This window comes from Aedes aegypti, chromosome 2, assembly GCF_002204515.2.
Source record: "Aedes aegypti strain LVP_AGWG chromosome 2, AaegL5.0 Primary Assembly, whole genome shotgun sequence".
Lineage (NCBI taxonomy): Eukaryota > Metazoa > Arthropoda > Insecta > Diptera > Culicidae > Aedes > Aedes aegypti.
This window is the reverse complement of record NC_035108.1, coordinates 370310084-370324955: the sequence shown is the minus strand read 5'-3', so window position 1 is coordinate 370324955 and position 14872 is coordinate 370310084. Positions and strand designations below refer to the sequence as shown.

At 38.3% G+C, this 14872-nt stretch overlaps 1 protein-coding gene across 16 annotated transcripts in view; it reads right to left on the bottom strand.

Annotated features, from left to right (window-relative positions):
* Positions 1-3649: 3649 nt before the first annotated feature.
* The window catches only part of LOC5566382 (breast cancer anti-estrogen resistance protein 3), a 142673-nt gene continuing 131450 nt past the window's right edge, over positions 3650-14872 (bottom strand). For 15 of the 16 annotated variants that reach the window (XM_021846684.1, XM_021846685.1, XM_021846687.1 and 12 more), the window contains 7 exons: positions 12925-13027; positions 12662-12824; positions 11167-12173; positions 10842-11110; positions 10590-10782; positions 10306-10522; positions 3650-5485 (listed from right to left, as the gene is read on the bottom strand). In XM_021846684.1, the coding sequence (XP_021702376.1) occupies positions 5344-5485; positions 10306-10522; positions 10590-10782; positions 10842-11110; positions 11167-12173; positions 12662-12824; positions 12925-13027 (2094 nt within the window). In that variant the 3' untranslated portion in view covers positions 3650-5343. The remainder of the gene's footprint in view (positions 5486-10305; positions 10523-10589; positions 10783-10841; positions 11111-11166; positions 12174-12661; positions 12825-12924; positions 13028-14872) is intronic. The other variant, XM_021846683.1, reaches the window with a different exon arrangement.

Below are 14872 nucleotides of genomic sequence, written 5' to 3'. Positions count from 1 at the left end.
TTTATTCTAGTTTCCAAATAAATGCATTCTGTTCAATTTTCTCTTGTCAAAGTTTTCTAATTGTTAACAGAACCATAATTTAATTAATCATAATTATTAATAATTAATCATAATTTAGCAGAAAATCCCAGCGCTGACTAAAAAAATCTTTCATGAGTCATTATTACATCCCAAGTAACAATTTCAATGTTCTTTGATCTTAGATGTTATTTATTGAGGTTGTATTAGAGATGCATTAAATCCCAATAGATTCAATAATAGATTTAAAAGTGCTAAACGATCTTTTCAGTAAAAACCACTTTAAATTGCTTTGTAGATACCTATAAGTGCCTTCGTTAAAACTTGTTTGCTAGCTAAATTTGTTGATAATAAATTGTATGTTGAAGGAGCTGTATAGTGTCTATTAAAACCTATACTTATAACCTCAGCTTGTTTGTCTTACAAAGACATCGATAAAACTCTCAAGACTGCTCTAAGTCGTGTTAAAGTCTTCTTAAAACTCAAATGTCTGATGCAAGTTATGGCCTGCGTGTGGTTATCAATATCATCAGTGGATAATGATAATCGTGTAAAGAATTATGAAACACGAATGTAAAGAATCATAAAACATATGAAATTGGCAAACATTTCGCTCGTAGAATTATCTGACTACCGTGTGTAGCATATTTTTCCCATGCTTGCCTGAACTTCCCGTTCTCGGGGGACAAGTTTGCTGCATACAACAGCTGAGCTGCTCGAAAAATGCTCTCATTTTCAGCCACTTATCACTTAAGCCCCAGGCACAATGTGAGCGGCAGCGTGGTACAACGGCAAAACGGCAAGCCCAGCTTGAGCTGCACTCTACTTGTCAAGTCAATGTTGAAAAGGATTTAGTCAACACTGGATTGGTAAGTAAAGTGTAGATCAAGATGGGCATGCCGTTTTGCCGTTCTGCCGCGTTGCCGTTCACATTGTGCGTGGGGCCTTACCGTTGTCTGCGTCAGTACAACCGATCAACCACGGTCTTTCCCACAACAATTTATTCCAGTAAAACATAATTAGATACATAACGGAACGAATAAACTAAATTAAAGTGTATCACAAAATCAAATCTTCCGCTTTGTTTACCTTTTCGACAGCACTAGCTTTCCTGAGTGCATTAAGTTTAAGCCAAGGCTCCCAAAAAACCTATTTGTCTTACTGCAGAAAAAATAATCTGATTTAAGTATATAATAGTCAGAGGAGGATTTTGTGCAAGGATTCTTAAGATCAAAACCTCTCATGAATGATTATATTGTACGGAACAATCACCAATTGATCTTAAACCATCCCAGACAAGACCAGCAAGATTTAACTGGATGGAATCCATTTTTATTGACGCCGTTTCGGGTTCATAATTACAATATGCGTGGGATTACATTCTAAAAATGTAATGGAATAAAATATTAGATAGGTAATTATGATGTTGTAATTGTGGCGCGTTGTTGTAAATCGACTTTTTTTTGCCATTCCACCAGTAAATTTTCTTTGGCATGAGTTTCACGCGATTGCAAGGAAATTTACTGCCACGCAAAAATGATTATTTTAATTTATTGTTATGAGTCGGCAGACATCATGATGGTTTCAATTTTATAAAAAAAAGTTTTGATTAATAAACAACTTGTTGACTGATGATTGTTCGATCGTCAGCTCTTAACATCGGTTTTATTCCGTGTTTTAGGATATCGCAAAATATTTAATACCACTAGTTGAGCTCAACAAGACTATACAATAGCTCTTAAATATGTTTTAACGTACACTACAAGGGTAGATGTATTCATACTATATAAAACTAAGAAGTTTAAAAACGGTTTTAAGTTAAAGTTTTAACAATCTCCTGTAGTGTGGGCCTCTTGGGGTTTAACGGAGTTTTATCAAAGGTTTATTAAGGTTGTTAAATCTAATAAGTTCTAAAATGAGTTTTAACGACATGGTGGTAACAACAGCTTGTAGTATGTGAAAAAACTAAAAATGTTACTTGGGATTATTTTAAAGGCAAAAAAAAAAGATTTTTTTAAGAACGAAAGAACCGTTCAAAAGAGCTAGTTCTCTTCCGAGAACGGAACGAATGGGAACTGTTCATTGAAAAGAACTGCTTTGCCCATCTCTACTCTCAAACAACAACAACAACATCACTCCGGAAGCACTGATGATGATAAGAACGCTTTTTACGCGTAGCTCGAACGCGAGTACGACAGCTTCCCAAGCCACGACGTCAAAATCGTTATAGGAGATCTAAACGCTCAGGTTGGCCAGGAGGAGGAATTCAGACCGACTTTTGGAAAGTTCAGCGTCCATCGGCTGACGAACGAGAACGGCCTACGACTAATTGATTTCCCCGCCTCCAAGAATATGGCCATTCGTAGCACCTACTTCCAGCACAGCCTTCCATGCCGATACACCTGGAGATCACCACAGCAGACAGAATCACAAATCGACCACGTTATGATTGATGGACGGCACTTCTCCGACATTATCGACGTCAGGACCTATCGTGGCGCTAACATCGACTCTGACCACTATCTGGTGATGGTTAAACTGCGCCCAAAACTATTCGTCGTTAACAAGGTACGGTACCGACGGCCACCCCGGTTTGACCTAGAGCGGCTTTAGCAACCGGATGTCTCAACTACGTACGCGCAACCTCGAGGCTGCAGTACCGGAAGAGGGCGAGATGGATGAAGCCCCTCTTGAGGACTGCTGGAGAACAGTAAGAACAGCCATCCACAATGCAGCTGAGAGCAACGTCGGGTACGTAGGCCGGAGTCGACGGAACGATTGGTTCGACGAGGAATGTAGGCAGATTCTGGAGGAGAACAATGCAGCGCGGGCGGTCATGCTGCAGCAAGGGACCCGGCAGAACGTGGAACGCTATAGACGGAAACGGCAACAGCAGATCCGTCTTTTTCGGGAGCAAAAACGCGGCCTGAAGAAAATAAGTGCGAGGAGATGGAGCAGCTGTGCCGGTCACAAGAAACACGTAAGTTCTATCAGAAGCTCAACGCATCCCGCAACGGCTTCGTGCCGTGAGGGGATCGAAAGGTGGAAGCAGCACTTCGACGAACACCTGAATGGCGCTGAGAGCACAGGCAATGAAGGATGGGACAACGGAAGAAATGCCTTCGTCAGTATTGCGGACGATGGAAACCAACCAGCCACTTTGAGGGAGGTTTAGGATGCCTTTCACCATCTCAAGAACAATGAAGCTGATGGTATAAAGCTGAACCCATAAAGATGGGCTCGGAGAGGCTGGCCATTTGTCTGCATCGGCTGATAGGCACAATCTGGGAAACAGAACAGCCACCGGAGGGGTAGAAGGAAGCGGTAATATGCCCCATTTACAATAAAGGCGACAAGTTAGATCACCACTCTGAATGCGGCCTTACAAAGTATTATCCCAGATCATCTTCCGTCGTCTGCCACCTGTAGTAAACGAGTTCGTGGAAAGTTATCAAACCGGCTTCGTTGACGGCTGATCGACAATGGACCAGATCTTTACTGTATCGACCGCGTAGAGCTATGGAAAATCATGGACGAGAACAGCTATCCTAATTTCCAGATTGTTTCGAAATGCTTTATCCTTTTTTTTTTTGGATTATCATCATTATCATCAAGAACACGCCCACTCACGTCTCATTTAAATATTTTTATTACTCAATCATTTCCTGCGTTTAAATATCATACTCGTATTTGCGCACCGGTATGATTAATACAAACATGTGACACTTGTATCTGTAGAACTTTCTCGATCGATCGACCATGGCTGTGCCCATCGTTTTGGCTTATTGTTACTTTCCAACGTTTCACCGAGTGTAGGAAATTAGCTTTCCGCTTTCTTCATTACGTAATACTTTCCGATTTACCAGTTGTTTGTCACCCGCTCAAAGTCCATCAGTTTTTTTTTTTGTAGTTTTTAGTAGATACCGTTTGGTTACTATTATATATCCGAAATGTGTGCTTTATTGTGTGATACTTTAATTTAGTTTTGTTGCCTTTATGGTAAATAAATAAGCTTGATCAAATCGGTACAATAAACGACTTCTTTCGTCTACATTAGGTATATGTACTGATTAGCGTAGGTGTTTGTCACTTTTAAAATCGGTATTTTGGTTGCTTTTTCGGTTTTCTGGTACATTAGGTTTCTGGTTTCCATTTAACGGAAAATCTTTTTTGTGTGGGTTGCAATATTTTCATCAGTTAAATTTTAACAACGCCATGACTATTCTCAAATTAGTCCAACAAATTAGTGAGATTAAGTATCATTGTTGTTCTACGAAAGGGTATATAAATTATCTTCTCTTGGTATAAACATGTGATTGTTATTATCGTACAGTTTTTGTTTAAATATTTTCCGAGAAGTATGTTAAAGATTAACTACTTGTATTAATGGTTCAATGTTATGCCTTTACATTTGCTTCTTGCAGATAGTTTCATTTTTGTTTTTGTGTGTGGTTCTACATGCACTACAATATTTCTCATACTGCTCAAGAGTTTGGATACAAAATTGCTAAGAAAAGTAACGAACGACTGTTGCTTCCACTTTGAGGCATTCGAATCGATATTTTACGGTATTGCTTTGGAAGGTGCTAAACTGAGAAATTTATCAGCAAATCATGCAGTCTATTTTATCAGTGGTGATCACCTTTACGAAATCTAGAGGGAACTTTCATACAAAAAGCAAAAACAAGGTCATATTAACATCGCAATACAGAGTTTCATATGTTTTGTATGCGGTTTGATTTGTATAAACTCTATAAAAATGTTTCTCCACTCATCCGTACGTTAAGTTTCCGTTTGTAAAATTGGTGTAAATTAGAATTATTCTTAATCATCCTTCATGTCACAAAACACAATCAATTACGAGTAAGTACTTCGATTCCATCTTGACTAGTTTTGGTTATTTTGTATCAAAAAATCGGTTCGCTGAAAGAGTTGCCATATTTTAGTATATTGGATTCGACAAGTTCCTCCGTTTCCTCGACTTATGTTTAAACAACTTCCAAAAAGAAATAATTTCTATTTCATTCGATATTCTGAAAAATTCCTCATGCGCGTAAGATTCTTTCTAAACTTTTGAATTTATTGTTTCGTTTGATTTTCCGTCATAAATTGTAGGTCTTTCAATATTTGAGCTAAAAGTTGTTGCATAAAATTCTAATCTGCCTCTATCAAAAGTTGGTTGTTTTTCGGTATCGATTTTGGGATGCCTGATAACATGAGTAGGTTGAGATATAGTTATGTATTTGCGAGCTTGGAAAGAGATGAGCGATAGGAAAATGTATGACTTGGAGAGTTGTTGTTTGATTTCGGTGTTATGCTGCTAATTTAGCCGGCTGCATTCACTGCTGAGTCACCGCAAAATTTTTCCGCCATCACCGTGAGTACGTGTTCAAACTTGGCGTGTCGGTCCTCGGCCAAAGCGAAGCAACCCTTGCTGCCCCAGAGGAACTTTACTTGAAATTCGGTCCTGTAAAAAATAAGAAGAAAGTTTTTTTTGTAAATTATTACTGTGAATATGCAATAGAACTGAATTGCCATTAATGATATAGAAATATGTTTATAAGTATGAGTTTCATAAGAATTTAAGTATTTGGGAATATATGGGAGTCTATGAAATATATTGATAAATAATTGTAGCAAGTAATGCAAGGTGCTCATGGGTTAAGGCAGGATTGCCAGGATGGAGCAAGTGATCTTAAAAGTACGTTCACGGAATTCTCTCAAAAACGATCATTGTACACAACCTCTGCACCGTTTTTTCTTGAAGCGTTATACTATGAAAGAAGTCCATCCTCTATTTTCTTCTATGGCGAGCGAGTGGAGTAGTAGAGTTCTTTCTAAGGGTTCTCCAAATAGATTCTACCTAAGAAAGTCTTGTCCCGGGAATCCCGGGAAATCCCGGGATCTAAAAAATCCCGAATCCCGGGATGTTTTCGAAAATCCCGGGATTTCCAGAAATTGCATGTTGAACTAGAAAATACTTATGTACCTATTATTTTCAAATAATGGCACAGAACAAGCTGCATGTTTTTCCGGTGGCTGTTAATACAGGAATGTATTTTAGTTATTGCATTTAGCTTACTCAATAAGCGTTTTTATCTAGTTTTAAGGCCACTTATGTTTGAACTTGTTTTTTTTTCTGGTATGTTAGTTACGTAATGTTCAATAAACTATAGCATTCTACGGTTTGTTCCATTTGTCAATAAAAAATGTTAAAAATTAATATCATATTAAAATTTTATTAATACCATTTTATCTTTCCGTACCCGTTTTAGTTTGCCCGGTGTACCTTACAATTATCTGGATCGAATATGCCTGTGTTTGTCATGCCAACAATTCGAAAGCATAATGATTCCATTTGACACAACAATGTAAATAAGTTGCATAATCATGAGAGTAGGTTTTAAAAGATATGGTAAAATTTGAGAGTGATTGGTATCACCTATAGGGTGCCGGTGCCATTAGTGGACTATCTAAGCTATAAAAAATCATAACAAAATAACGAACAGCCTTAACAGAGATCTTTTAGCGTCAACAGAAAAAACTCAACCTCTACTATATGGGAAAAATATAAAAAGAGTGATAAAACTAATTTTTTAACATAAAATCGCTTGAGCCACTATTGGTACACGTGTTCCAGTAGTTGCGCTAGTGCTCCAGTAGTAGACGTTTGGGAATGATACAAGGAATTTCAAACAAAATGATATATTTTTACACAGGTTTAACATTTTTCCTTCGGAACAGCAATTAATATCTTTCGAATGAAGCATAAAGATCAACTCTGGGGCTTTTCTTAATTTTTATACATCCATTTTAAAAACTGCTTCCATCAGTTGATCCACTACTGGAACACGACGACAACTACTGGTGCAAGAGAGCATTTTTTTGCGTAAACTTAATTATTTATATGACTTTTTGATAAAATAAAAAGCTGAAATTTGGCAAATCGACTAAACTAGAGACGATCTATCCACCAAAAATAGCACATGTCGTTTTTATCGAAAAATGTTCGTTTTATTCCATAGTCCAATCTACTGGTACATTACAACCATTGGTACCGGCACCCTACTATACCTTATGCATCACGATTGATTTTCGTTTCAAATTAACTATAATAAATGTCCGTTGATTTCATCTGCAGATAGGTGAAACATTGATGAATGAAATCTGGGACAGCATTGCTTTTGTCTATTATAATTCAACTTAACCTTCGAAAACAGGTTCGAGTATTGTGAAATTGCTCTATAACACTAACCAAAGCTTCAATACGAGCTTTGGTCGTTCTATAGTCGTTTGGAAGCATTTGATTATTGTCCCGGGATCCCGGAAAATCCCGGGATTTTTAAAAATAAAATCCCGAATCGCGGGATTTTTTGGAGTCCGGGTAACAAGACCCTCTACCATCTTTCAAGAATAACTCGCAATTTTTTCCAAAGCTTTCTAAAATAGTTTTTCGCAGTATTCTACCAAGACATTGCTCAGGAGTTCCGTCAACTAAATATCTCGGCATTTCTGCAGATCTTTCCCAATTTTTTTTTCTAAGGTTTCTTCACACTCTTCAGGCAGTTCTTTCAGAAATTCCTCAATGTGTCCTCAATTTCATTATATGTGTAACTTCAAAAATACAAGGCATGAGTTCATGAGTCCAAAGATTCCTCCGGTCTAATTTGTCAACCAATCCCTTCGATTATTTCCTCTTTCTTTCTCTTCAGCAATTACACACGGAACTACTCCAAGAATTGTTTCTGGGATACTGACAATACTTGTCAGTGACAAGTTATTTTTTAGAAATGAATTTAATATCATTGTCAAACAGTTTTGCTGTCATTCTGTCATATATTCTGCACATCAATATATGTGGAAGGATTTCTTTATAGATTCTAAATAAAATGCAAGCATTTATTCAGGAATAACTCTGAGAAAAATCTCCAGAGAAATTCCCTATAACTTCTGGGTTTCTGTCATGGCATATTCTTTCAGAATTAACACAATCAACAACTCCAAAAATCTAAGAACTAGTCTTAAACCACCAAAATTTTTACAGAGATCCACACATAAGCTCCTCCGTGGATTTATACAGAAACTCTTTCAAATGACTAACATATATTCTCTAAGGAGGTCTTCTTGGAATTTTTTGAGTATAATTTAGAGAATTCCTTAAAATTATCATTCAGGGATCTCTACATAAAATTTTCCTAGAATTCATAGTATATTCATGAATGTTAGGGCTGTTCAAAACTTAAAAGTGTTTGAGAATCCAATCTCTCATATCTTCCTTACTATCCTTGTCATAAACATAGGGTTCTGTTAAATGTTTTGCTTTTAAGGTGATGATTTAAAGGAGGCCCAAGGACTAAGTAGGTTTTTATGGAAATAACTATGGAGAAACTTGTAAGAATGTTCCAAACACATTAGTACTGGAATGTAAGTACAAATTTATCATCCCTTAGTAAAAGCTCATTCTTCAAACCATAATAAAGAAATTTGCTGAAGAGAGCAATTCAATCCGTTGGATACTAAAATCCCAAGTAAAATTAGCTCAAAAAGGATTTGTTTCTTCAGCAACATCCTTCATTAACCTTCCAGTCGTCGCGCGGTTTACCATCGTCAGAACCACCACGCTGCTGTTGTGAACGAAAAGCGAGGTTTTTTCAACAGTGTTGTACAAAATACAACAGCGCGACGACTGAAGTGTTAATATTTGAAGAATAAGTTTTTACTGTGGGATGATACGTTTGTACTTACACTACAGTACTAACGTGTTTGGAACATCTTTTAAAATTTCTCGATAGAAATTTCTATATAAACCTACATCGTGTTTGGGCCACCTTCAAATTACCACCTGAAAAGCTGAAAATTTCAAAGAAAACTATTTTTATGGTAAAGATGGAAAGGAAGATGTGGATGATTGAATTTTCAAACATTTTTAAATTTTGAATCGCCCTAATGCAAATATTTCTTTACGAATTTCTTCTCAAAATGTTTGATTTTTTTTTTCTGGAAGTGAGGATTTTTATTTCGTAAATTTCAGAAAAAAACTAGAAACCGGAACTCCAAGTATTTATCCTAGATTTTTTTTTTTTCAAAAATGGTGGCAGGTCATTTGGCATGAGGTCGTTTGAAATAACGCCGTTTGACATAAAATCGTTTAGCATAATGTTCATTTGGCTTAATTTGTCTGAAACTGAGGAATTTTTAAGGTGAAAGTCGTATTTACCTTTTTTTATCCCACTGACGACATCAGACTTATTTAAGAATCAATTGATACAAAACTTAATGATACTTCATTCTACAATCCCATTCCACATTGGTCCCAAAGTCATATCTAGGAAGACAAAAATGATTGCGCCTAAGCCGTCAATTTACGGTTTATGGTGTCTTTAGCAAGGTTTCTCCATATTTCTTAGACATTTTTTTTCAGTGATGTGAAATTAGGGTGGCCCGCATGGTTCACGAGATCAGAATTTAAACTTTTATGTTGACGCATTTAGGCCTATAATGTTCTGCAATGTTTTGGAATAACCGATTTTAAGCAACTTTGCTGAAGAACCCAAATTTCTATCTCTTATGGTTCACGAGTTATGATTGTTTTTAAACAAATAAGTTAGGGTGATCCTGAAAAATCAGTTTTAGCTTGATTATTTTTTATACGACAACTTCTCTCAAATACTTCGTTCCGAGCGCTTTTAGGACTTTTGGTTGCGCAACATCTCGTGAACTTGTCAACAACTAGAAAGTTCAGACCAAGTTTGAACTGAACTTATTTCTTATTTGAAATACAAATATTTTTATGAGCAACTTAAATAAACTTTATATAAACTGTAAAGTTCGGTTAATTACTTAAAAAGTGAGCTGATTATGCCAAAACATGTCCTTTCTCCGAACTTTTGGTTGCTTGAGATTCATTTTTCAAATATCGCAGGAGTTTGACCACTTTAAAAGATACGCCCTTCAGCAGAGTTGTTCAGCTGGAAAGCCTATCTTTATTTGAGCCTTGAAATTCGAGATGGGTAATAATAATGATGGCCCATGAGCTACTGAACAACTTTGCTGAAGACGCCATCTTTCTGAATGGACAAATGTCTGAGATATCTGCAAAACAAAAGTAAAAATTTCATACCCATTAGTGTCACCTATCGGTAAAATTCCGAATTAAGTTACTTGCACTCACTATCATAATACTTATGTTTACTATTGGTTTTCTTTACTAGAGTTCAGAAGGTTGGAAAACATATAATAGAACTGATAGGTAGTTTATAAAAGGAATAATCAAATCACAAAACTCACCTGAAAGCATCCTCGAGCAAGGTATCGAGTCGGCTGGTATCCTGCATAATTCCATGTGCGTTCTTTCGATAGAGCGAGAGATTGTTCACGAAACTTCGCGCCGCGTCCAGATGGGCGAACAGTACCGAAAAGCCGAAATCCTGAGTTATGGTTTCCCATGGCGTTACACAGCTCGTCACCAACGATGAGCAATTCTGCGACTGCTGTAGAGGGTCTACTGAAAATGAGGTAATAACGGTTGAAGATATCGGTTCAGAATGTAAGGCAGATCTAGGTTAGCATACCAAGAATGTCGGTGATTGTGCGATCCTTAACCAGTATGTATGGCAGTATGTGCGGTATCGTCGTGTTCGGCGCTTGGGGGTTCGAGCAGTCGTTCATGCTGTTCAGCGTAGGTCGTAGTTTAGCTTCGAAGTTAAATGCACTGTCGGTGTACTTTTGGCGTAATGTGTGCCACGTCGTCTCCAGCTTTTGAATCTGAAATTGAGGAGAAATGTTTTATAAGAGCAAGTGGGACAGCTTCGTATAAGTCTAACCTGTGGCATCGATAATCCGAGCATGATGGCACAGAAGCCAAATAGGTTCCCGAGGGCAGTTTTGGTTTCTACGGCAATTTGTATCCACTTGTTCAATGTTTCCGCCCGCTCCAGGTCGTCCTGACAGGTCAAAATGGTAACAGCTACCAACAACTTCATACATTCGGTGCGTTCGATCAGATCTAACCGGAACTGGCGTCCCTGTTCCAGTGTGATCAATTCTAAGCCGGTGCAATTAAGAATGTTGTCTTTTTTCTCTTCGTCTTTTTCTGAAGGAAATAATATAGAATGTATAACAGACATATGAATATATCAAAGATCATACCTAATATTAAACTAATATCCACGCGCGTCAAATGCGTCGCAATCACCCTGGAACTCGTTTCGCTCAGCATCATCCGGAACGTGTTGAGCGTACCACTGTCCAGTGGTTTGTAATCACAGAACGGAAGCAAAAGTGTGTTGAAGTTCTCGAGGTCAAATCGCGAAACCTGTTCGAACGTTGGGGCAGTCATTGCCAGTAGTGCTTCTTCGGCGGCCAGAGGATCAAAATCTACGTAGGACCTCAACGTGATCGACGACATCGAGTTCGGAATGAAGCGTGGATTCTTCAGTATAACTCCCCCTCGATGTTGAACGACCATGTCTTCTCCAGTGGCGGAGCTTTGCGCGGAATCTCCCGAACCATTGCCGGAATCCGACCCACTTGGGTGGTACGATCCCATTCGATGGATCGGGCCGTGAGGATCGGCTTCCTTCATGGAGTCGTTCCTGTGAACACCTCGTCCAGGCTTCGGCGGAGGACTTGGAGGTTGTTCCGATTCCTCCTCGTCTTCAGCGAACTGCTTCTGTTCTATACAAGGGCTTAGTGAGTGTTCGCTGGGTTCCTTATTGATGCTGGACGTACGCGAGCCCAGCACTCCATGGGAAGACCTTAAGCTATTAGATCGCGGGAGAGATTGAGAGGTGCCTGATCGAGACATGGATTGCGTTTTGACGACCCCATCAGCGCTGGAGCATTTCTCGTCGGACGATCTGAGAGAAGAATCGTTGCTATGTATAACTCCATCTGCGCTGTTGCACTTCTCTGTCGATCCAGTCAACCTGGAAGGCTTCGATTGTGTCTTGCTACTCGGATCAGATCCATTGGATTGTATCACACCGTCAGCGCTACAGTATCGCTGTTGAGTAGTTTGTGCTCCCTGAAGGGGGGTTAGAGATTGCGAACGTTGCTTCTTAGATGGTAGACGAGGGGGCGTTTCACGCTTTGTCCGTGGCGGCGAAGACATTGGACTGCGATATGTATTCGTTTGCTGGGTGTAAGGGTTATACCTACAGGATTTATAGTAGAACTGATTAGCAACATAATGTCACAAAGAGGATGATTAACGTTGTAATTACTTATTCATGTCTCAAAGAATTAAAAAAAATTCACAAATACAACACTTGTGATAAATTTTAATTATGTCCAAAGCTTCAAAAACAACATGCTACTTTAAAAAAGTTATGAATTATTCTTGATTTTGATACATAATTTAACTTGCTTAGGCGGGCGGTCTTTCCCCGTCTTTCCCACCAAAGATCAACTTAATGCTCGCAGTGGTTCAAAACACAAAAAAAAAAAAGATTGCACTTTTGCCCCACTTTACTCTGAGTACAAATTTTGTTCATAAGCCTTCGAGAGGTCACTGTAAACACTTGTAGATCAGAAGACCTGTTTTTAACAGAGTTCGTGGCAAATTAGGATATAGTTGATACAAATTCCCACAAGGTTTGTAGCACAAGTCTTATTTTTAGGAAGATTTCATGGTATCACTTACCTGAACCCAGGTGACGAGGGTACGGGTGAGGGCGAGTTGAGCGGGCTTGGCCCACGGATTCCACCCACGTGCTGGCCATACTTGGAAGCGTAAAACGAAAGCGGATAGATCCTGTTGCAGGGGAACTGAATCCGTGCTCCGGAGGCGGCTGAAATGGCTTTACCTATAATAGCAGGGGTGAATGAACGGGAACACGATTATGCATTATAACAACCATGCGAAGCGAAGAGCAAGTGACCTCGTTAAGGCCGGATGCGACTCACCTGAGCCTACGTAAAAGGTTATCAAATCAGGAACTGTGTCGTAGGCATCGTCTTCGAACTGATATTGTACTCTCTCGTATACGGTCTCGGGTTGAATCAGCAACTGTGGGTGGAAACAGAAGGAGGTGAAATCCCATTGAATGATGATGGGTGGTAAAAAAGTTTATGTTCAGTAAAGGAGGCTCGGCTCGGAAAGCTACTGACTGAGGAAATGATGTATATGATGTAAATTTATGAACTCAACAGGAAGATGCTGTGGAGGAACGGAATCGATTTTTGTCGGAGGGTTTTTTTTTTGACGTAGAAGTACGTCTTTCTTCTCTATACAGGAGTGAAATTGGAATTTCAAAACCAAGAGCGTTACGTTGGCATGAAATATTTTAAACGTTTATAACTTTTCGCTGGCTTAACGAAATTTCTTGATTAGCACCTCAATCGAAAGATAGGACATCAAAGCTTCATGTCGTTCACTTACTGAATCCCACATACCTGTCCAAATAGTTTAATAACTGTTTTAAAAGAGAACGTTGATTTCTCGCAAATCTATAAATAGGGATTTGGATTGAATATAAGTCCAAATAGTTTCCAACGGATGATGAATATAGCAATGGCAGGCTTAACGCCAGAATGCGCATTTGTATACATTGACGACATTGTTGTCGTAGGATGTTCTGTCAATCACCATTTTGACAATTTGAGAAAAATATTCGAACGACTGAGATATTACAACCTCAAGTTGAACCCGAACAAATGCAATTTTTTCCGAACGGAAGTGACTTATCTCGGTCACAAAATAACAAGCAATGGCATTCTTCCAGATGATTCCAAATTCAAAGCCGTGGAAAACTTTCCCACGCCTACGAATGCAGACGAAGTTCGTCGATTTGTAGCTTTCTGCAATTATTACCGCAAATTCGTCCCGAATTTTGCAAACATAGCAAAACCACTGAATGATCTGTTACGAAAAGACACAAAATTTGAATGGAATTCAGTACACCACGAAGCGTTCAATAAACTAAAAATGTATTTAATGTCACCCCAAATATTACGATACCCGGATTTCACTAAAGAATTCATAGTGACTACCGATGCTTCAGACGTGGCGTGCGGAGCAATCCTCTCGCAACGCTACGAAGAAGGAGACTTACCCATAGCATACGCCAGTAAAAGTTTTACAAAAGGCGAAAGAAATAAACCAATTATAGAAAAAGAATTAACCGCCATTCATTGGGCAATCGATTACTTTAGACCTTATTTATATGGACGAAGATTTAAGGTCCGTACAGACCATCGTCCATTAGTTTATTTATTTAATATGAAAAAACCTACATCTAAGCTGACTAGAATACGTTTAGATTTGGAGGAATTTGAATTCGATATAGAATTCGTTCCTGGAAAAGCAAACGTGGGTGCAGATGCACTTTCACGAATTGTCCTAAACTCCGAAGAACTTAAGCAACTATCCATTTTATTTGTAAATACTAGATCCATGGTTAAGAAAAAAAATTTAGGGCAAGATAAAGTGACACCTCAAAAATTAGTGGAACCACATTTACAGACTGATCACCTGGTTGTGCGTGAAACTGAAAATCCTTCTGAGGTCCAGAAACTTTTAAAACTTGATTGTGTAGTGCACCATAATCAATTAACGATAATATTATTAAATCATAACAGCAGAAAGATACTCAAGCAATTTACAACAAAATTTACGCGCGATAATGGAAGTCAAGCCTTAGAGTTTGCTCTTCTAGAATTAATGAAATATATGAAATTTTACAAAAGAGACAAGCTTGCATTATCAATGGAAAACGAAATCTTCAAATTCATCTCTTTACATACACTAAAGGAAATCGCAAACAATGCCATTTCCACGTATGAGATAATTCTTTATACACCTCCGACGTTTATAGAGAACGAAGAAGAAATTATTAAAATCTTATCACAGTAT